The 23,763-nt window shown below is 45.9% G+C and overlaps 1 protein-coding gene across 1 annotated transcript in view; it reads left to right on the forward strand.

Annotated features, from left to right (window-relative positions):
* The window catches only part of GLOD4 (glyoxalase domain containing 4), a 217,428-nt gene that overhangs the window by 154,587 nt on the left and 39,078 nt on the right, over nt 1-23,763 (forward strand). The window contains exons 4-7 of the mRNA XM_078679880.1: nt 13,764-13,908; nt 15,151-15,287; nt 17,066-17,152; nt 17,626-17,739. Coding sequence (XP_078536006.1) covers nt 13,764-13,908; nt 15,151-15,287; nt 17,066-17,152; nt 17,626-17,739 — 483 coding nt within the window. The remainder of the gene's footprint in view (nt 1-13,763; nt 13,909-15,150; nt 15,288-17,065; nt 17,153-17,625; nt 17,740-23,763) is intronic.

Below are 23,763 nucleotides of genomic sequence, written 5' to 3' on the forward strand. Positions count from 1 at the left end.
AATTTCTGTAAATTTGAATTCATGTGCACCAGGATCTTTTCTGGTATAATGCTCAGTGAGTGGGTGTTCAGCATCTTAGTTCTTAATTGACCTGTAGTGTTCTCGAATGCAGGGTTTCACAGGTCAAATTGTGCTGCCCATGTTGACCTTGCTGTTAGGACAGTATAAGGCATAAACAATATTACTATTTTAACAACTGATTAGTTTTTAATCGAGTCTGGTTGGTGTAATGGTACTGGGATTTTCTTGCATTTATTCATGCCCAATTTACAAAAGAATCACTGTAGGCATGTGTAACAACCTCATGGATTTGTTGTACCAAAGAAGCCCAATCTTGATATGTATTCTGAGGTTCAGTCATATGAATATAGTGTTGCTATGTGTTTGCTCAATATCCATCTAAGATGATGAAAGGCTGCTGAAAAGGTGATAATAAAGCAGAGATCTTCATTTTTGGCTGATGCTTGTATTAATTTATTTATGATGATAATGATGATTTGTTGCTCCTTATGGACTTCTGGGATGTCTCTTGTAAGGGTGTGTTATATTCTGCTAGAGCGCTCTGTTGCCTGGGAAAGGCACTGATGCTGATACTATGAAGGTCAGAGGAATAAATGCAAGATTAGATTATGATAGGATAAATAATCACATCTATAACTTCTTCCTAAATTCCAAAAGTTGAGTTCCTTGTGGAGAGTCAGAGGCAACTCATTGCATTTCTCAGGAGCAAGATAAGGAGCCTGACGTATCCATCTATTCCGATGCATAAGATCAAGATGGCAGGCAGAGGAAGAGAAACACTTAGTGATGGAAATTATTTTTGTCTGAAATATATTTAGAGCAACATCCATAAAGTGGTTTATGAGCCAGGCAAAGGTAGGAAAAGGTGGAAAGATTCAAAATCAGTCAGGCAACAGCATTGTTTAGGGTTAAGCAATGCCTTTAAGTGGGATGTCAGGATGCATAACATTTCCATAGTCCTGCATAGATATGACCGGTGCATGGGTTGTAACTTTCAGATAAGGATAGAACTTTGTATGAGAATCTTTAATGTATGAAAACAAGAGATAGCAATTTGTCTTGCCTGCAGAGCGATCAAGTCTCACCCTTAAAGCTATCAATAGATATCTGTCTAACACAACCCCAGGATTCTTAACTGATGAGACCAATGAATGTGCAGGGCCGACGAAGGTGGGCCATCGGTCATTTGTCAGTGGATGGTTGAATTTGCCCAGGAAGTGCAACTTTGACTTTTCTGAGTTCAGCCACAAGCAGCTTGAACACACACAGCTGGAGACTGCAGAAAACTATTCCTGGAGTTGAATTTTGATGGTGAAAGAATTTTTAGAAATGGAGACAATTTGTGTGTTATCAGCATAAGTGAAGATTTCAAAGCTGAATAAGCAAACTAGATCAGAATGGGGTACAATATACATATTAAATAAATGAGAACTTGGGGTGATTCATGAGGCACTCCCTTGTCCAGTAGAGAAGCAGATGATTTGAATAAGCCAGACAAACAGCTTGCAATCTTCGTGAAAGACGCGTAAAAGAGTAGTGAGTTGATTTTTTATTTAAAAAATCATACAGTTGGTGTCATCCAGACAGGATTTAGCAATAACATTACACATAATGGTAGAGCAACAAATTAGTGATACCCCTCTGCCACATTTTGTGGCACAGTAAAATTTGAATCATAGAGAGGCTGTGGGCTTGGCTAGCGTGATATCAGAATTCGTAGTGGGTTGAAGCCACATCTGAGAGAGAAATAGGGCTTTTTTAATGTAAACGTCAGTGAAAAGTTTCTTCATATTATGAATATTGCTTCATTTGTAATATTAGAAATTTGATCAGGTGGATGAACACTGCTTGTGTAAAATTCTGGGGCACGCTTCCTGTTTTCTAAAAAGTTATGAATGCAGTGTGATGTTTTTTCACATAATATTGTTGACCAAAAATTGATGCTTTGTATTTTTATGTGGTGTTATGGGATGCAAGATCTATTTTACAGGTCTAAATATTTGTATTATGACATGTCACTCTGACAATCAATCAAGATGTACCTGCCCTAGTCACTGTCTCTTGATAGACTGGTTAGTGCTGACCACTTCCAGATCCAGTTTAATCATTTCCGTTTGATGGAGTTGTCTTTTATAAGGTATTGGTGATCTGTTGACAAAAAAAATAATTTGAGTTGTAATTTACTGGTGAACTTGAAAATGTCTAGTTCAGTTGTGACCCTGTCACTTTCGGTAACTGGACCAGAGGAGAGGCACTTCTTTATATCCAGTAGGTCAGTAGGTACATCAATTCATTCTTTGGTCCTAGCGGATTTTTAATAGTTGGTTCGTGCAAGAACCAACTATTAAAAATCCGCTTGGACCAAAGAATTAATTGATGTACCTACTGGATTATTGTACATATAGATGTCGTCGCCAATAAGTCCATGAAGTGATAATTTTATATGTTGTTTTAATTGTGTAACAGTCCTGCACAAAATTCTCGTGCTTTGTATGTTTTATGTTATTTTTGGACAGCAACATGAATACTTTGATTCAAATACAAAAAATATGAAAGTGTACGAGTAAAACTTCACTTACATTTAGCATTTTGGTCAGTGTGTTTGTTTATGCTGGTATAGATACCACTGTCTTTGTATCCTCTTTAGGGACGAAGTGCACAAATAACGCAATTGGAATACTATATTATTGTGTAATTCCGTCCGACAGAACCATTATTATTCGTTGGGGATTCCTACACACCAGTCCGCATCTCAGGCCTTAGTTAAGCTGCACTGGTTGTCCGTAAGAAAGCGCATCGAATTCAGGGCCCTCTGTATTGCCTTCAAAACCTTGCATAACCTGGGCCCTGAATACCTTAAATGGAAGTTAACTGAATTTAAACCGGGATTGTAAAACTGTGACTTTTTTTTTTTTGTAAAATTTTTATTTTGCAGTTTTAAGTACAAACAAGAACATACATGAAAAGGTCATCTAGGTGCTACATATTCCGCCTTACAAGGACACTGATTCAGGAGCATTGTTCCCACGGAAGTAAGTCCGTGTTCCGTGATGAAGGCCATAGCACCAACAGTTCGGTGAAGCCAGCGTCAGCAGCGGCCGGGGCGGATGCCAAGGGGAAGGGACCCCAGACCAAAGTTCTGTACCGCACAGCCGAATAGCCATGGCCCCAGCAATGAGCAACAAACACCAGAGTGACCAGAACAAGAAGAAAGTAAACAGTTCCCCCCCACCCCCCCCACCCCCTCATGGTGGTGACCCCATCACACATACTCGCACATTCGGCCTCCATACTAAACCTGAAAGAGATGCAGTGACCTCAAGGATGCAGGACATACAGCTGCGGGCAGACCTTTGGACAGGAAGTCAACTAATGGGCCCCATTGGAACTGAAAATCCTTGAATTTACCCAGGAAGATGTCCGCCAACCTCTCCATGCTTAAAAGCTTCCAAAGTCGAGCATACCACAGAGATATTGCCGGTGCCTCACTCCGCTTCCAGGCAGCAGCCAGTGTAAGCTTGGCGGCGCCCAGACAGAGCCATAAAATCTTCTTGTCGGCCCGAGTTTGATGTTCAAGACCGGGGTCACGCAAACCCAACAGAACGAAGGCAATATCGTCCTCCACTGGGTAGTGAAGGATGTCCCTGATATGCGAGAGAATCTCCTCCCAAAAGGGCCTAATCACTGGGCAGTCCCACCAGATGTGGCGGAAGTCCCCAAGCAGCCCGCATCCCCTCCAGCATAGGTCAGACGTGGCCGGATAAATACGGTGAAGTCGAGTCGGGCACATATACCACTGCGTCAGCGTCTTGAGGTGGGCCTCCCGCAAGTGGAGCGAATGATTAAATGTCGCTATGTCCCTCCACAAGGCCGACCACTCCGCATCGGAGATGTCTCTCCCCAGCATGACCTCCCACTGGCCCATGTAGCGGTGCCTAGGCGCCACAGCCGATTTAAGCAACAGCTGGTATAAGAAGGAGATGGCTCCCCTCATGACATTCGACCGCAGTATGAAAGCCTCGAAAGGCGATGGGGGTCTCGTCGCAGCCTCCATCATCACGGGTGAGGTGGCCCAGTGATACAGTTGTAAATGACGAAACCGTTCAGTATGGGCTAACCCGTAGTCCCTCATACAGTTAGCAAAGGTTAGGGGTACCCGCCCATGAAACAGATGAGTCAGTGCCCGGCAGCCTCCCTCCCTCCATGCATTAAAGACCCCCTCCCGAAGCGCCGGCGGAAAAGCTGGATTGAAGTGGATAGGCGTAAACGGCGATGGGAACGTAGTCCATCGCTCATCAGCAGCTAAGGAATCCCAGACCTTCAGGGTGGTACCGGTAGGAGTACTGATATAGGCGTTCAGCGGACGGTCCTTCTTAGGCTTCCACGCCAGGTCCCAGACTGACCTGCCAGCCACGCTCCGGTCCATATGCAGCCAATGTTTCTCCGACGTCTGCTGCGACCACTCCACCAGCACTCTCAATTGCGCCGCTTTATAGTAAAGCTGTAGATCAGGAAGACCCACACCTCCCTCGGATCTCAGCTGCCGCAACACCGTAAAGGAAAGGCGGGCCCGGCCCCCCTGCCATACAAAGCGCAGTATCTGAGTTCTGAGACGCCGAAAAAAATCGTTAGGAAGAGGGATGGGTAGGGTCTGAAATAAGTATAAATATTTAGGGAGGAGAACCATCTTAACAGCATGGACCCTGCCCAACCAAGATATAAATTTGGGCTTCCATTTCTCCAACTCGTCTCGGGTCTTTGCAAACAAAGGCGGGAAATTGGCCGAAAAAAGCCCGCCCACCGTCGGGGTCAGGTGAACCCCCAAGTAGACTAGAGATCCATCTGCCCAAGCCAAAGGAGTCAAGGGCCGCACTCGTTCTACCTCCTCCCGAGAGAGAGTAAGATTCAAGATATGGGATTTGCCATAATTAACCCTGAATCCTGCCACCGCCTCATAGGCCAGCAGAGCTTCCCGAAGGCATGGCAGTGAACGTTCCGGCTCCGTTACCGATAATAAAATGTCATCCGCGAAGAGCGTGATTTTATGTTGCTCTCCCGTGAACGGGATCCCCCGAATCCCCTCATGCTCTCGCACCGCAATCGCCAAGGGCTCAATACTTAATGCGAACAGGAGCGGGGAAAGGGGACACCCCTGCCTGGTGCCTCTGGAGTGTGGAAAAAACTCCGACACATGCCCGTTCACTGTCACCCTAGACCTCGGGCAGCTAAAATTGGCCCGCACCATAGTAATGAATTTATCCGAGAACCCGAAGGCGGTCAAGGTGTTAAATAGGAAGCCCCAATCCACCCTGTCAAAAGCCTTTTCGGCGTCCAATCCCACCAGCACCGCTGGGATACGGAACCTGTCGGCTTTTTCAAGTAAGTGCACCACCCTGCGAGTATTATCGTGGGTCTGGCGCCCCTTGATGAAACCGGATTGATCCGGGTGTATGATCGCAGGTAACAGATCCTGCAATCTATGCGCCAGGATCGCGGAATATAATTTGGCGTCTACATTTAGTAGAGCAATGGGGCGGAATGATGCACAATGGGCGAGATCCTTCCCGGGTTTAGGCAGGACCGTAACCACCGCCTCCGCCAGGGAGCCGGCCGAGGAGCCGGACACGGCCATGACGTTAAAAAGAGAAGTTAGGAAGTCACACAGTTCTGAGGCGTAAGATTTATAGAAGATCGCTGTATAGCCATCCGGCCCAGGCGCTTTGTGTAACTTCAAGCGTTGAATGGCTTCGAGTACTTCCTCCCTGGTAATTGGTGCTTCTAGCAAACCATTCCACTCGGCGGAAATCAGCGGGAGGGGCAATCGCCCCAGGTACTCCCTCTGAGCCTCCGCGGCGAGCCTGTCTCCCGCATACAAGTCCGCATAAAAGCGTCCAAAAATAGCCGCCTTCACCTCATCCTTGTGTTGCAATACACCCGCCTCATCCCGGATCCCTCCAATATATTCGCGCTCCCTCTTATCGCGCAGCTGACGTGCCAAGTGCCGACCCACCTTATTCCCACCGGAGTAAGAATGTCGGCCCAGCCTCAGCATCGTTAGTTCAGCCCTGTTATTGTAATGAGCCCGCAGCTTCCCTCGCATCGCGGTCAAGGGTCGGAGGGTAATCCTCGAGGGATTGAGCTTATGGGCCTGTTCGAGGCGGGACACCTCCGCCTCCAGAGCCTCCCGGTCCTTACGCCGCTCCTTATTAAGACGGGCATTGAGGCCCAAGCACGTGCCCCTAACAGAAGCCTTAAAGGCATCCCAAGTGTTAGCGACCGACGTATCTGATACAGGGTTAAGCTCAAAGAACTCCCTAATGGCCGCCCGCAAGGCTTTGTTGGAGGCATCATCCCTGATCACTGAAGCCGGGAAGTACCACTTTCTCTGTCCACCGCTAGTCGACGACCAACGGAGGCTAAGCACCAGCAAACTGTGGTCTGACACCGAAAGCGGAAGGATGGTGGAGTCCAGGACATCTCCCTTAAGGGCCTGACTGATAAAAATGTGATCCAGGCGGGAATAGGAGTGATGTACGTGAGAGAAATAAGTGTAATCCCTGGCAGCAGGGTGGTAAAAGCGCCAACCATCAACCATCCCCAACTCGCCCACCCGCTGCTGTGTAGCTGCTGAAAAAACCCCTGCCCCAGCCCTGTGGAGCCCTGAGCTATCCACCGACTTGTCCCACACCAAGTTAAAGTCCCCCAGGAGGAACAAATGACCGTCAGCAAAATCTCCCACCTTCTGCAATAAATCTTGTAAGAACGTATTCTGACCTGCATTAGGAAGGTACACCACAACAAAAGAACAAAGCCGCCCCTGAACAAGCCCTTTCACCATCAACCATCGGCCATCCCTGTCAGTGTGCACCTCAATGGGTTGGAAGTGTAGTGCAGCGCGAAAAAGGAGGGCCACCCCTCTATGTTTCGTAGAAGCAGAAGACCGGTATATAAGGGGATATGCCTTATGCTTGAGCCGCAGCTCGTCTCTGCGCGCCAAATGCGTCTCCTGAAGCCCCACAACATCCAACTGATGATCCATCACGTACTTCCATACTTTCTGCCGCTTCTGAGGCGAGTTGAGCCCCTTAACGTTCCAAGTCCCTATACTAACAGGCATACCAAAAAAAAAAATATCCCCAAGCCCTCTACAGCCAGCGTACCTGGACCCCCACCGTACTCAGACCCTTCCCCAATTAGAGGACCAGCCGAGGGACCACCCTGGACATCCCATTGGAAGACAACTGATGCACCTAAGCCAACCCGTGTCCGGCGACCAAACACAGCATAAGGGAGGCAGCGGGACAGAGGCGGCATCAACAATGGACAACTCGACACCCCCCTCCGCAACCCAGCACTCATCCCCCCCTCCAACACTAAGGGGACCATGCCAGAATAGCCTACAGCAAGTACAGAGTCCAAATCTGGACCAAAAACAGCCGCCGGGCCCAAGAGGCGGCACCAACAACAGAAGCTAAGGAAAAACTCCTCGAGAGGCGACATCACTTCACACACCCAGCAGACAAACATCACCACCATCCCACCCCGCCCCACCCCTACCCCACACAAAGGGAAAGAACATTGTAAGATAATACCAAGAACAATAACAATAGAAACGATACTCATCGTGAGTTGCATCGCTCCAAGTAGTCCAAAAGTCACGGAGATCCGTCCACTCCTGGGACAGAACAGGGAGACCAATCCGGATCCTCCCAAGGTCACGATCCGGGGAGTCTTCTCCAAAAGTACTTCCATTCACCCAGACCAGGGGGGCCGATGCCCCCTCCAGCGCCGATCCGTCATCCACGAAATCTACGTCACGCTGCTCCGGAACTGGCCTGCGACACCGGCAGCGTCGTCGAAGCCACTGAAGCTACCGCGTCCACCCTTTCCTGCAGGCTGGCAGTGCGGTCCGGGCGTACCCGATCCGGAGAGGACCCCACTCTGTGCCATGAAGAAGATCGACGGCGCCGCCGAGACGGGGACGCACTCTACCTCTGTGATGGCGCCGCGTCATCCAAACCCAGGAGATCCTTCGCTTCCCGAAGGGAGCGTATCTGCACCAGCCGATTTTGCCATCTGAAGATGATCCTGAAGGGATGGCCCCAGGAGTATGCGATGTCACGCTCCCGCAGAAAGGACGTTACTGGGCGGAAATCTCTCCTTTTTTGGAGTGTGGAGGCTGCCAAGTCCTGGAACAGCTGAGGACGATGACCCCTAAACTGCAGCGATGCAATGGCCCTGGCTTTACGGAGGATGCGCTCTTTCACTTGAAAATCATGGACACAGACAAGGATATCCGGGGGCGGCCCCCCCCCTCTCCTGGGCAAACCAACGCGATGGGCTCTATCCATTCTGACTTCCTTTACATCGTCTTCGTCCAAGATCTGCAGAAACAGTTCCTGTACATAGCCTCGCAGGTCTCCTGCCTCGCCGTCCCATGGCACCGCCTTAATGCGTATGTTATTCCGACGGGATCGGTTTTCTAAGTCCTCCGTGTGCGCCTGCAGATCCAAGTTTTGCTCAGTGAGACGGAGGACATCCTGTTGGAGTAAGTGCACATCATTGGCTGTGCTCAAATCATGGTCCTCCAAAGTCGCCACTCGTTCGCCAATCCCATCAACATCCCTTCGTACCTCCCGAAGGTCGGATGCCAACTGCGCCCGCAGCTCGGAGATATCCTCCTTGATGGAGGCAAAAAGTTCGGTCATAAATGCCTTGGTAGCCGGGGCCTCATCATCGGACAGCCTCGGCGAGCCACTAGGACCGGGGGAGGCCGGCTGCTGCGAGGATTTAGAAGCTCCGTCTTTCACTACCCGCCCCTTGCGGGCCTGGTTAGACATGATGCCGGGCAGGTCTCCACCGGGCGGCGTCCACCAGACACTCTCAAAGACAGGGGGGATGGGAGCCCGGGCCCGCAGATGTAGAGGACGGCCCCCACAAGGCGGCCCAACTCTGACCACCAGGCCGACAGCTCCCAGAGAGACCTCGATCTCCGAGAACCCGAGGGACAGGACCGTACAAAAGTCAAGGGACCAGGAAGCCCCCAGCCCCCGATGCCAAGTTCCGGAGGGGAGGGTGCAGCGGACAACTCAGATACCCCCTATCCAGACGCCGGCGATGGGCACACTAAGCGATCAGTAGAGCCAGAGACAATGGCGCCGACACTCCCCCTGTCCAAGCCAAACCTTCAAACTGTGACTTTTTAAGCATAATTTTATGCTACTAATTTTACCTTTGCACTGAAGGAGCTGTGTTTAATGCTCTGGTGGCCTGGGCTTAACTAACAGCAGAACCTTAGGACAGCGCTCTAGATTTCTAACGCTAACGCATTCCCATATCCTTCAAAAGCAGCCGATGACGCACCAGCGTGGCGGAGGAGCGCAGCAGGCGCGCTAAAGCCGTGCCTAAGGCAAGCCCGTCTTTGTCCGTCTGTGCCAGACCTGGCCCAGGGGCCACAACCCCTGTCGGTTTTAGCAGGGAAACCGAGGTTTATACCAAAGAGCAACTCACCTCCTTCAGAGGAAATCCAAGAAGTGTCTTCACACAATTCCCCCAAACACTCTTAATATGCACTGTCACACTTGTGGATTTAAATTTTGCCTTTCGCTCGAAACACCTTTAGTCCACCTAACTACAGAAGCTATTAAAATGTTTTTAGTAAACTGCCGCTCATTATCTAAACATTCATTGGAAATTTACCTCTTACTTGAAGAGGAAAGCCCGGATGTTCTGTATCTAACAGAGAGTTGGTCAAATAAGGAGGCTGACTCCATTATTATCCAAGCACTCCCCCTGGGCTATGCAAAACTGAGATTCGATCGAGTCACAGGTAGAGGAGGTGGACTAGCCATCATATATAAAAATAAATGTACATGTCGCTCCACTAACAATCCTCTACCAGATTGCAAAAGTATTTATTTTACCCTAAGTATCTCTCACACCAGGACCTTCTCAGCGATTTTAATATACCGACCTCCAGGTGCCCTTGGCAATTTCTGCAAAGATCTCCCTGATACTGTAGCTAATTTAGCCAGCTCCCTCCTCAACCTAACGCTCTTAGGGGACTTTAATCTCCACTTCGATGACACTTTATCCTCACCTAGAGTGGAACTAGTAGAGGGACAGGTACCCAACTAGTCAAAGGCCCCACTCATTCTAAAGGCCATCTACTGGACCCTATTTTTTCAAATAGTTCTGATTTCCTCGTTAAAGACCCTATTCCAGTACCGTGGACTGATCATTTCTTAATACCATTTTCCTGGATAACACAGTATGGATTCCTTCCGACCAAAAAAAAACAGCAAGTTTGTATAGACCTGGTCGAAACTGCCCATAAAACCTTGGGCAACTATCTTGGAAGATTCTGTTCCCAATTTGGAAACTGATCCAGTCACCGCGAATGAAAACGTTGTAAATTGGCTTGAGTCATCACATGACAAGATTTTACAGAAAAAAATTGACTCATAACAAACCGTATCTAACCAAAATACCTGGTATACGCCCAAACCTATGGAGCTTAGACAATCCAGCAAAAAGCTGGAAAGAATGTGGAGGAAACATCCCTCTGAAATCAATAAAAACAAGTATCGAGAGGCTATAAAGATCAATAAAATAGAAATAAACCAGCCAAAGCGCTCTATTATGAGTAAAAAAAATCAAGTTGTTGACAAAACCGTCCACATGAAATTTTCTGCATTGTGAAATCTCTCCTTAACCCCGCGCCTCCCATCACCTTTGCAAACACCCCCAACTAGTGTAATGATATGGAAGAATTCTTTTTTAATAAAATACAAATGATCTATAAATCTTTCCCCCAAGTGATGGCTCCACAGACATCACCGTTACTTGACGAGACAGTCCAAGATGGAGACCAGCTGCTGGAGATCATTCCTATTTTAAACCTGTCCTCCCTCCAAGGACTTCTCAGCCAACTTAAGTCTGGAGCACCATCAGACGTTGCTCCCCCTAATATCTTAAATCTAATCACCGATACGGTATCCCTGGTTGTTCTAAATGTGATAAATGCTTCTCTAGCAACGGGAATAGTGCTGTTTCAATGGAAACAGGCTGTAGTTAGAGCACTTTAAAAAAAAAAAGAACCTTGACCCTGATATATTGGCCAACTATCGTCCTATCTCGTTACTACCAGAAATTGGTAAACTTGCGGAAAAGCATGTAAATTTGACTCTGTCCTCCTTTCTTGAAGCAACTCTTGTCTCCATCCATCACAGAATGGATTTAGACCACAACATGGTACAGAAACTGCACTCTTGATAGCAGTGGAAGAACTAAGGAAAATTTTAGATGGAGGGGGCTGCGCTGCATTTATTTTGTTAGATCTCAGCGCAGCCTTCAACACTGTGAACCACCAGTTGCTGGTTCAAAGACTGAGGAGGATAGGAGTGGTTGGGACAGCACTAACATGGCTGCAATATTTCCTAGAGGATAGATCTTTTGCTGTCCTCGAAGAAGGAATCACTTCCAAGCGAATGCCTCTCAGGTGTGGGGTCCCTCAGGGTTCTTCCCTGAGCCTCACCCTATTTATTCTCTACATGAGCTAGCTAGCAGACATAGTCACGCCTTTAGGTATTTAGATTATTACCTACGCTGACGATACCCAATTGGTGGTTGCTCTCAATCAGCAAGAGAGCAAATGCTCGAAACTAGCTTTATGCCTTGAAAAGGTGGCTGGATGGACGACTCTTATCTAAAGCTAAATAGAGCTAAGACTGAGCTTATGTTCCTGGGTAACTTCACCTCGCTGATTATAGGACCCTTTTGGCCTAGCTGTCTGGGGACATCTCCCTCCCCAAAGGACTGTACTAAGAGTCTAGGTGTATGGTTTGACTATAAGCTAGATTTAAAAAAAACAAGGATGTAAGGTGGCAGCTTGTTGTTTTGGGATCTTAAGAATGTTAAGGAATATCTTTCTCCTGCTACCTTTCTCAGCCAGAAGGCTATTGGTTCAAGCTATGATTTTATAACACCTGGACTACGCTAACGATCTATGTCCAGGAGCACCACTTACAACCATAAAGAAATTACAGATGGTGCAAAACTGTGCTGCACGTCTGCTCCTAAACACTCCCAAATGCCTTTCAGCAAAACCTGCACTGTAAACACCACACTGGCTACCCATCCAAGAAAGAGTCCAATTTAAGGCTGTGTATCATGCACAAGGCACTCTCAGGCAAAGGCCCTTCCACTATCAGAGACATTATTGATCCCCATCGTCCCACGAGATCTCGCAGGGCAGACAATAAACAACTGGAGGTAGTCCCAAAAATAAGAAGAACACGAAGCGGGGGACGTCTCTTTTCATTCAACGCTGCAAAGCTGTGGAACCACCTACCCACTAATATTCGCCTGGAAACCAACCACTTGACCTTCCGAAAGCAACTTAAAACTTTTCTGTTTCCCTAAAGTGCTTGTAGTTCGAACTGTTACGTTACCAGGGCTGGGCTGCTCTCGAGTAGCCATGCGCTTTAGAAATGCCTTTCCATTCCACTTGGTACACTCCTCCTAGAGCGCTTCGATCCTCTAAAGCCAAGTATATTGTCGTTCACAAGTTCAAATGAGCCTCTTGAGGAGGCAGAAGCTTCATAACCTGGAACTATGGAACTCTCTTCCTTTATATCTGAAAGAAAGCTCCGATCTCCTCTCCTTCAGAAAAGCTGTGAAAACAGGTCTCTTCCGTTCACCTTGCCTGGCTCTTTTGTCATGGCTTCATACAGTACCAGCGCCAAAACGCCCTTGGGCAATCGAGCACTTTATAAATATATATTTCATTTAATTTCCTCCCACATTTCTATGTGTAGGGTCTACCACTTACCCAATAAATCGCATTCGCTATTATCACTGTTTGCCGTAAAAAAAAAAATACGTATGTTCCAAAATTAATGTAGAAATCTGTATTTTGCAGACGTGGTTTCCAGTTGCTGATCGGGACTGCTAGTTTATGAAATGGTGTCTGAATGAGTGTTGCTTTGTTTACTTAAAGCAGCTCTAAGAGTAATGTTATATGGGGCATTGGAAGCAAATGGAAGTCACACTGGAAAAATAGATGATGAATAATCAAATCGTCTTTGTGTTGTGTACCTTGCTTGTTTGACCAGTTCCTTGTTTATAATCGGTTATAGAAGGGAAACATCAGGATTGAACATGGCATGAAAGATCTATTTTTCTTTCAGGTTTTGCTGTCAGTGTCATGTTTACCTGCAGTGGGGGAGTTGGCAAAAGGCCATTTGACCTTTTTTACCATTACATTTTTAAGTAAAATACCTACTTACTGGTTAGTGCCTGCTGTGTAGTTGAGGCCGAGTAAGTAAACTGTAGGAGATCTAAGTTCTGATACCGCTTCCTTAAACTGTTTAACCCAACCATATCATTGTTTCTCCCTGTGCCTTAATTCATTTATCTGTCAAAACTGGGGAATGCTCAACCAGGGCTTATCCCCTCAATAATGGGCAGAACAAAAATAGCCATAAAATATACATTAATGAAGTGTAACATCAACAGATACATAATGATAAATCTGTTCTCTTTATTCCAATTCCAGATCCTTTTACGCTGCCCTTAAAAGACATTAGCAGACTCTCTCAACACCAATGAGTAGCTCGATGTGTGCATTTGCTTGTCAGTTAGTCTAATAAAATGTATCAAAATCTGTTACATTTTTGCACTGTTGTTCCACGTACAGAGGATCTTTAAAAAATAACGTATCTGTTTGTTCTTTTTGTCAGGGTCTAACGATTCAGTCCAGCCAGGCGGTCAGCAATGCCAGGAGGTTGGGCTGGGCACTCACCGAAACTCCCGGCGGCATCATTGAAACCTTGGCACCAGGAGGGTATACATTCTTGCTGGAAAACAAGGAGCAGCCAAAGTCTGGTAAGATATGGGTGCCAGTGGTTGGGGAGTAGGCAAGGTAACGTTTAGATTATATGTCCTAAACTGCTTCTAAATTATGTATCAGTGTCTTAGTTTGGTCGCAATACCACTAGATATCAGCCTGCCACTGAAAAGCTATGCTGACTGATTAATTCCTGGCAGGTGGTGAAAGGTTTTGGGCAGATGCTTAGTAGGAATATATGAAACACTAGTTGTCAAAGAGTACCAGTAGTGTGTGGCCCAGACCAGTGAGGAGAGAGAGCCCCTACTCCCACCTCTTGCGGGGCCAGAGAAGAAAGAGCACCTTGGCTATCTGTATGTACTTTCATTTGGTTTCCAGACAAGTAGGGCTAACCAGCACCATCCTGTCTTCTCTCAGGCAGCCTAACAATTAATTGTGTTGGAGCTATCCTTTTGCTCTGCTTGATAAGTGTTCTTTTAGGGCTCTCTTTGTGTAGCCAATTATACTGGCTCCATATAAGCATACTTGAAATGCTTTTTCTTAGACTATATTTGATGGACGTATTCCTTAGAACTATTTGATGGACCTATTCTGTTGTGCAATTTATTGGCATCTTTTGTAGCAAAACAAAATGACTCTTTTCTCTTGCTTAGGTTTGGCTGTATTTTAGGAACCAATGTAAAAGTATATTCCCTGGCACTGTATCAGTAGATAATTCACTCACAAGATTTTGATCTGCGTGTTTGCTGCCACTGTATAATGGGCATGTTTAATGGAACAAGAATCATGACACATTTTTGCCCTTGGTGTGTATTGTCTGTCGGCATATGAGGCTCTTGGTTTGTGAGCCTCCTAGTTTAACACAACATGGTGGATATAGGCTCTAGCACAAGAGCTACTTGATAATTGGTATGCACATGTGCATCTGTAGTACAAAATGGGCATGAGTATGAATTGTATTCTTTCTTATTGGTACCAATGCCATTTTTCTTATCTGCTTATGCACCGCTAGTATGATTTAATCTTTGTTTCCTATTAATCTCACAGATTTTTGGTGTCTCCCTTCTTCATTGGCCTGTATTCTCCCATCCTGCACACTAAATTGAGAGGTTTGTGTCAAAATCTCAATGGTGCTCTTGTAACCAATTGACACCCTGAACCCAGGATCTTCTGTAGAAACAGAAGTGCAAAGTGCAGGTGCTAATAAGAACAAACTGCTGTATTTGCCTTCAAAACTCCTGCCATTAATATCTACAAACTCCTCATTGTAATTTTTTCAGATCCAGTGCAAAAAGTAACCTTAGCAGTGTCAGAGCTGCAGAAGTCCTTGAACTACTGGTCCGGTATTTTGGGAATGAAAGTATATGATCACGATAAAGAGAAGAAAAGGGCTTTACTTGGATACGCTGATAATCAGGTTAGTTATGATATGGCATTTAATGATTCTTTCATAGTCTTTTAAATCTGTTACATATAAAATGATCTTGGTAAAGAAAAAAACAAAAAGGAAGGGGTTGTGATAGGATTATAACCATGTTCTCTTGAGTCTGCTGGTGATATTGCACTGTGAAAAGTCAGAGCTCTTACTTCTTTCTGAACTTGTAACAGTCTCATTATTTCTTCACCATTTGTTGAAGAAATTCAAAATATTTTTGTCTTTGACATGAAAGAACACACTCTGAGCTTTCCAGCCACCAGCGGGGAATGCACAGTAGTGATTTTGGGGAAAAAGATGTAACGAAGAGAAGAAGAATATTTCTGAAATCCCTTTCCCAAAAGAGTAACATGATAATAGAAGGTGCTCTAACTCTCACAGAGGGCCTTGCATTTTGCATGGTTTGGACCAATGCACAGTGCAGTGAATGAAGTTAGAAAGATATATATATATTTTGAATATTTTGTCAACTTAATCCGAATGGCCCGTGTATCTGCTATTGCTGTAATCTTGTCCTCTTGCAGCACAGGCACTGATCAGTGAAACATTTTGTGGCGGGATGATTTTGACAACCAGAAGTAAATTCTGAGAGAGAATCTGAAGATGGAGCAAGGTGAAGAACACAGAAGTCTGGAGGGAGAAGAGTAGGTCCCTGAAATCCCTGAAAATAGATTGGACTTTTGTGAGGACCTGCTCTCTTACACAGGAGAGAGACAGGGAACGTGGCTGAGTTTGGTGACAAAAGGAGGCAGTAGAAAGACTGAGGAACAAAAGAGGTATACATAGGTCTACCCCTATGCGGTTACTCGGGAGACACACCAGTTCTGTGCTAATTTAAAGAAGAGGAAGGGGTTTCAAGGAATTAAACTTAAAAGTCAAAGTTGTAGTTAGCTGTTCAGCATGGGTTGATCTGTGTGAGAGTTTGAGAGGCGGCTTATCCTACAATGCATCAGCACACAGCACTGTGTAAGTTTCTTTCTCGCTGGTTCCATCCTTTTGTTCCACGCGCTTATAAAAGACTGTGGATTGCCTTAATCGATATAACCCGCCCCCTCTGCTTAAACCCTCTCCCTGCAGTCTGAAACACATAGAGTAAAATGATTCCCTGTTCACTGAAATTGTTCTTGTGATTTATGAGACCGACCTACCCTGTTCTTCCTCATTTCTGCCTCAGGGGTTTTCTTGGAAGTTTGTAGGAAGCAGCAACCTGTACCCTGAGCAAACCATTTATAGCAAATTGGAACATTTGAATAAAGAGAATGGACAATGTCCTGCACCCCGCCTTAGTTAATCTCGGGAAGAGCTTTGCCATTACCCAATATGGACTACCTACTTTTACCCTGTTATGTCAGTTCCAATAGTTGTTAGCAAAAGTTTACACTCTTGTCACTTTCACCCTTTGCGGATGTGCATCATGGACAGCAGCATCACTGAGTCTTTGAGCACACTTCGCCACTACTCCATAAGCCTGTATAGATGGACTACTTTTGAAAAAAATAAAGGGTAGAGAATCTGTGCTATTCAGTATTAAGAGCAACCACGTTACAAGTTGTGACTGTTAGTTTTAAGGCACTTGGTGCCTGCCCCCCGTGACTTCAAATTTGTACATACCATCAGTATGGAAGATCCAGCATCTGGTTAAGACAAACCGAAATGCCAAATCTTGAGTCACCACTCCATGCTCCTCATTTCTTTGCCACCAAACTAGGAAGGTTATTTAACCCAATAATGCGATCTCCTATGTCTTGATTTGTTCCTAGTGTAAAGTAGAGCTACAGGACATCGGTACATCAGTGGATCATGGAACAGCTTTCGGAAGAATCGCCATCTCCTGCCCGAAGGATGAGGTAGGTCTTCCCTGACTTCTTGACTCTCAGAAACATTCGGCTTTAAATGCTGTGCCATAGACCGGTACAGTTAACTGACTATCTTTTTCCAGATGGAGTTTGCAAGGGTGTTTTTAAATTACAATGTCCAAGACATCAACCATTTTAGACTGTGTTTAAACTAGATTATCTGGGGCAATGTCGTAATACGGCAATGTAAAATGTGACTAGTTTTTCAACTCCAAATGGGAGCTATGTCACGGCCAGAAAAAGCAGGTATATTTCAAATCATTCTAACGTGCGCTGCCCAGAATTCCTTAAAACTCTTATGCACGGTCTCATTTAAAATACCTGTGATTGCAACAGATTTATAGTTCAGAACCTTGAGAATACCAGATATCAGATTTCGTTTAAGCTTGTTTCTGTGCCAGTATTACTAGATAACACAGACACTGATTTTATTACCTTATTCTCCACTCTATTTTCTTTTTAAGTTACCACCCATCGAAGCAGAGATCAAAAGGAAGAACTACACGATATTGACTCCCCTGGTTAGTCTAGATACTCCTGGGAAAGCAACAGTACAAGTTGTGATTTTGGCTGACCCCGTAAGTATGATCAAAGGAAGAAATCTCAACTCTCACATGCACGTTTTATCTTGGTACTAGGACTATCCCCTGGCATATCCAACTCACAGGCGTAGGAAGGGGGTGTGGTGGGTGCGGGCCACCCCGGGTGTCATCACTGAGGTTGGTGCCAAAATGGCATAAATATGTGTTTTAAACATATTTTTGCCATTTTTCAAGCCGCGGGTGACAAGACATCACCGAGGAGGGTGACAAAATGGCAAAAATATGTGTTTTAAACACATATTTTTGCCATTTTGTCAAGCTGGGAGTGTCAAGAACTTTTCCGCACTGGTTACCACCTGACCTTGCTACGCCACTGATCCAAGTCCACTTTTCATTTTCTTTGACAAGTGAAATGTTTGCCAGTCCTAACTAATTGTACTGAACTATTAAAGCAGTTTTATTGACAAGGGGCTGTTACAAATGTTCAATATATAGACAATTGCATATGCTAAAATAACTCATGACATCTTTGTCTTTGTAGAAATGCTGCATGGAGTTTACATCAACATCTTTATGTAGAGTTCTTACAGTGCTTGATAACAAAATCTAGGCTGCATATAGGAGCGTTGATGTGACATGAAAGTGCATCTGTTACGTGGTGTATCTTAGACTGAGGTAAATGTGTACATCCATTTGATTTCGAAAGAGAAGAGGCAGAGATAAGTGGTAGAAGAGTGCAAATTTGAGTATGCTCATAGTAAAGACAGATCTTGGTACAAGGTTTCAAGAGGCATGGCAGTTTAGTGAATGGAAAGTTGTTTTAAGAGGATAAATCAACCATCTCTGTGCATTATTCAACCTTTAACGTGTCACTAGTAGAACCCTGTATTGATATCCAAATCAAATAGTAGGTAAGCAATTATTCCTTCAAACAATATCATATTGCCAGATATTCTCATTTGTGAGGGACAGAAAGTTTTAGACATTAGGTCCTTTTATGCAATTCCGTCCAAATTTCTCCTTTGCTCTGTGCTAAGACCTGTATGTTAAAACAGTGCACTCTCAACCACCATTTTGTAAAACCAGCCCCCACCCCCAGCAACAGGGATTTTCTACATCAGAGGGTGCTCCTGTAAGCTGTTTAAACTGTGTATACTAGGGCCTGTGCACTTCGTTTTTTGGCCAGCAGAGGGAGTACAGTTTTATTCAAACAGTATTGTTAGATTTCAAGTTAGTGAGGCCCTTACCTGCTGAAGTCCAACGTGTGGATTGAGCCTGTCTGTCTCCTAGGAGATTCTGAACAGGAGAAGCAGCTTCCAACTCCCTGGTCAGCAAACCTTGTCTGAGGTCGCTGGGACCTTATATGGTCTGCTAGTGGTTGGTACATGTCTACACTGATTGGTGGTTGTATCTGGTGTTTCTATTGGATTAGGGTTAATGTCCTCATTGGTTGGGTATTTGAGGGTTCTGATTGGTTTCTGGGTCTGTGATTCAGTCATTGTAGGGTTGGGACTAGGGCTAGGGTTAGGATTTCTATTGGAAGTAGGGACTTGGGCTTCCTATGTTATTGGTTGTTGGGAGTAAGGCGGGACTAGGGCTAGGGTTAAGTAGCGATTAGGGCTTCTGGTGTGATTGGTTGCTGGACTAGGTGTGGGACTTAGAGTAGGGTTAGGATTTCTATTGGAAGTAGGGGCTAGGGCTACCTGTGCCATTGGTTGCATGGACTTGTTTTGGGACTACTGGTAGGGCTAGTGCTTTTATTGGACGTAGAGAGCAGGGTTTTTTACCTGATTGGGTGCTTGGACTAGGGCTAAGATTGGCTGAAAGGTCCTGGTCTCCTATTGGTTCTAGATTTTAGGGCTAGTGTTGTGATTGGATAGTGTTAGGGCTAGGGTTCCCATTAACTGAAGGGGTCACCTGATTACTAGGTCTATAAAATAGGCCAGGGTTAGGGCGTCTCAGGCCGGGCGTCCAGGCTAAGGGCAGAGAGGACAAGGGCAGTTGCCTGTTTGAGCCTGTTAAGGGCAGAGAGGACAAGGGCAGTTGCCTGTTTGAGCCTGTTAAGGGCAGAGAGGACAAGGGCATTTGCCTGTTTGAGCCTGTTCGAGACTGGTCGGGACTAGGGCCAGAAATGCTGCCCTTTTTCTCATTTAGCAATACCCAGCCCACACCATCCACATCCACAAACAGAGCAACACACTCTCACCAAATGTACACCACGCACAACACTATGCACAGATCAATGTACCAGCATGCACCACAAACCCAACCAAACCACATCTACACACCCTACTATCCCAACTACCACACATATCCACCATCACCTACAAATAGTACACAACTCTATCCTATACCACTGACCAATACACTCATCACTAACACAACGCCAATCAACACCATACATAACTACATCCAATTCAGACACACTCTCCCTGCTGTAATTACACCTAACAGACCACCTTTTTATCACCAACAAACATATAATCATCCTTCCATCAGTTGTCCAACAAACACCCTCCTCTCCCCTCTTCCATAGTAACACTAATGCACAACATACACACTGCACACCACCACACTTTGTAACAAACCAGTCTAAGATAAACACTCTCACCTCTACTTCATTCCCTCCTACACACAACATACACTCTACTCATAAACACATCACCGCCCCTCTACGTCACAACCTCCTCTCACAAACAATACTACACAACCAAATCCTTGCATGAAACATATACATCAGCACCCTATTTCACTACTCGTCAAAAGCAAAACATATCACACACACCAGCACAACAAGATCTTCAAAGCGCAACACCTCATAATACTTACCATCACAAAATACAAACATATACCCACCTTTCAAACCACACAAAGGAACAAACTCCAATGCCAAGCTTTCACTCTTCCACCACACCTAACACAGATACAGCAATACAGCACCTCTCTTCTAACCGCCTCTCATCCATTGGACAATTTAGAACATTACTACATGACCCACATGCTGCACCACCTCCCCTGACTCGTACACCTTCCGCCTTAAACACACACAAAAAATATAAGCAACATGCCACACGTCACAACTTTACTTCCCCATGTCTACTTCAGAACAATGTTGCACCACAAAAGCAACACGGCACTCCAACTCACTCTCAAACACCATCTCCAACACATACACATGCAGACCCATCAAAATGCCTAATACTAATACTAAAATGCCTTCTTAGCATCCTGAATGACAGAAATACAGAGCAGCTACACGATTGCTATCCTAATACAACTAATACCAGCACTAAAAACACACCTTCTACAAACCCAAACAATACTGATCACTCTTCTACCATACAAAGTCCCACTATCACCAAAGGCCACTCACTAAACTGTCTACTAATAAATGCTTGATCCCTCTCTAAAAACAAGCATCACATCTACGACCTTCTCATCGATGCAAAACCAGACATACTATTGATAACCAAATCATTGTTGGGAGAAGATATGGCTCCAGTCCTGCATGAAGCCATTCCTCTAGGCTATCAAAAAATCACCTAAAATCGTTTAGCCAAAAAAAGAGGTGGTCTAACTGTTGTATTCAGGCAAACAATAAATATCACTAAAATTGACATCTCCATAAAGAATTGTGAGGCTCTTCTAACAATATGCAATCCTACACAGTCTTCCTCCTGTAACTTCCTGCTCCTTTACAGACCTCCACCTAGCAAGGCAACATTCCCAGACGCACTTCTAGACACAGTTTCAAACCTGATAACAATACACTCCAACCTATACGTTCTGGGTGACCTTAACATTTGGTTTGATAAACCCAATATGACCCATCCAAAAATGATAATCACCGACCTAGAAGCATTGAACCTGCATCAGATTGTCCACAATCCGACACACACCGCTGAACATATCCTAGATGTAATTTTTGCTAATACTAAACTAGTTACCTTTCAAACTATAACTCCAGTCACATGGTCAGACCACCACTTGCTTGCCTTCCAACATAAAACAACGCTAAGCGACTCACCTAAAACTACCTTGCATCCATCCACCTATCGGCCTTGGAACAAACTCAATTTGGAACACTTGGAAACACAACTAACATCCAGTACAAATCTGGAAACCATACATTCTGTTCAAAATCAATATGAGTGGCTACAGGAAGCTTTTGACATCCTGATACCACTCAAAACCACACAACAGAACAAAACAAAAAAAGAGCCTTGGAGAAACATAGAAATAAAAGACATAAAACAACAAATTAGAAAGCTGCAATGTACCTGGCTCAAAACAAACGCCAAACAAGACAAACTTCACCTACAAAACATTAACAGGTTATACAAGTCTGCTATCAAAAAAGCCAAGAAAAGGTACTATTCAGACCGCTCGCAGCCTCGGGGATCAACCTGTGGAACCTGTGGAACTTTGGTTTTAAAACGGACGCTTTTAAACTGCTGCCCTGCACCCTGCTCCTGATCAGCTAGGACCCAGGACTTTAGCGGACGCTGCCGGGGCCGGGACTGCGAGACCCAGGTTGCTCAGCGCTTCTACAACCCAGCGCACCTGGTGTCTCTTCCCGCCCCCAGCCCTCCGCCCTTCTGTGCTTACTCACCGGCTACATAAGGCTCGCGGCCCCCGCTCCGCGGGTGCCGCTCGCAGCCTCGGGGATCAACCTGTGGAACCTGTGGAACTTTGGTTTTAAAACGGACGCTTTTAAACTGCTGCCCTGCACCCTGCTCCTGATCAGCTAGGACCCAGGACTTTAGCGGACGCTGCCGGGGCCGGGACTGCGAGACCCAGGTTGCTCAGCGCTTCTACAACCCAGCGCACCTGGTGTCTCTTCCCGCCCCCAGCCCTCCGCCCTTCTGTGCTTACTCACCGGCTACATAAGGCTCGCGGCCCCCGCTCCGCGGGTGCCGCTCGCAGCCTCGGGGATCAACCTGTGGAACCTGTGGAACTTTGGTTTTAAAACGGACGCTTTTAGACTGCTGCCCTGCACCCTGCTCCTGATCAGCTAGGACCCAGGACTTTAGCGGACGCTGCCGGGGCCGGGACTGCGAGACCCAGGTTGCTCAGCGCTTCTACAACCCAGCGCACCTGGTGTCTCTTCCCGCCCCCAGCCCTCCGCCCTTCTGTGCTTACTCACCGGCTACATAAGGCTCGCGGCCCCCGCTCCGCGGGTGCCGCTCGCAGCCTCGGGGATCAACCTGTGGAACCTGTGGAACTTTGGTTTTAAAACGGACGCTTTTAAACTGCTGCCCTGCACCCTGCTCCTGATCAGCTAGGACCCAGGACTTTAGCGGACGCTGCCGGGGCCGGGACTGCGAGACCCAGGTTGCTCAGCGCTTCTACAACCCAGCGCACCTGGTGTCTCTTCCCGCCCCCAACCCTCCTATTTAAGCATAGAGGTGAGCGCGCACGCGGGACGCGCGCGGGACATAGCCCGGGGCTAAGCCCGGGCAAAGGGCGGGCCCTCTGAGGCCCTCCGAGGACCGAGAGGACTGGACTGGCCATACCCCCTCGCAAGTTTTCTAAAATTGTAGTTGTTATTATTGTGCTCTCTTTTTGTATAGGATTATATTGTTTGGCTATTGGTACTATTGAGTTGATTAGTTTTATCTTTGTAATATATTATTAATAGGGTTTGCCAACTTAGTTACGCCCTTTTACCGTCAACTATAGTACCCCGTGTTGGTTATTTGCTGGTGTTATATAATGTCAACACGGAAAACGAGAAGCCAGGCGGTGGCGGGGATAAAAAACACAAAAACCAAAAAACTTACTAGTACTCTGGATAGTTTTATTTTTCGTACAAACACCCTAATTGATGAGGGTATTATATTGATGGAACAGAGGGTTTCTCAAGATTTGCTCCAGGCCAAAAGGTCATCATTGGGTAATATAGCCCTAGCCTGTACTCCGAATAAACAATCGCGTTTATCGGATACGTCCCATTTACCAACTACTCTTGTGACCCCTGTATTGTCAACGGTATCTTCATTACCAGTAGCCCCACTTGAGTCTGTAACCCTTATAACACCTATGGCTACCTCAGCTATT

The sequence above is a fragment of the Lissotriton helveticus genome, chromosome 3_1, assembly GCF_964261635.1.
Source record: "Lissotriton helveticus chromosome 3_1, aLisHel1.1, whole genome shotgun sequence".
Taxonomy (NCBI): domain Eukaryota; kingdom Metazoa; phylum Chordata; class Amphibia; order Caudata; family Salamandridae; genus Lissotriton; species Lissotriton helveticus.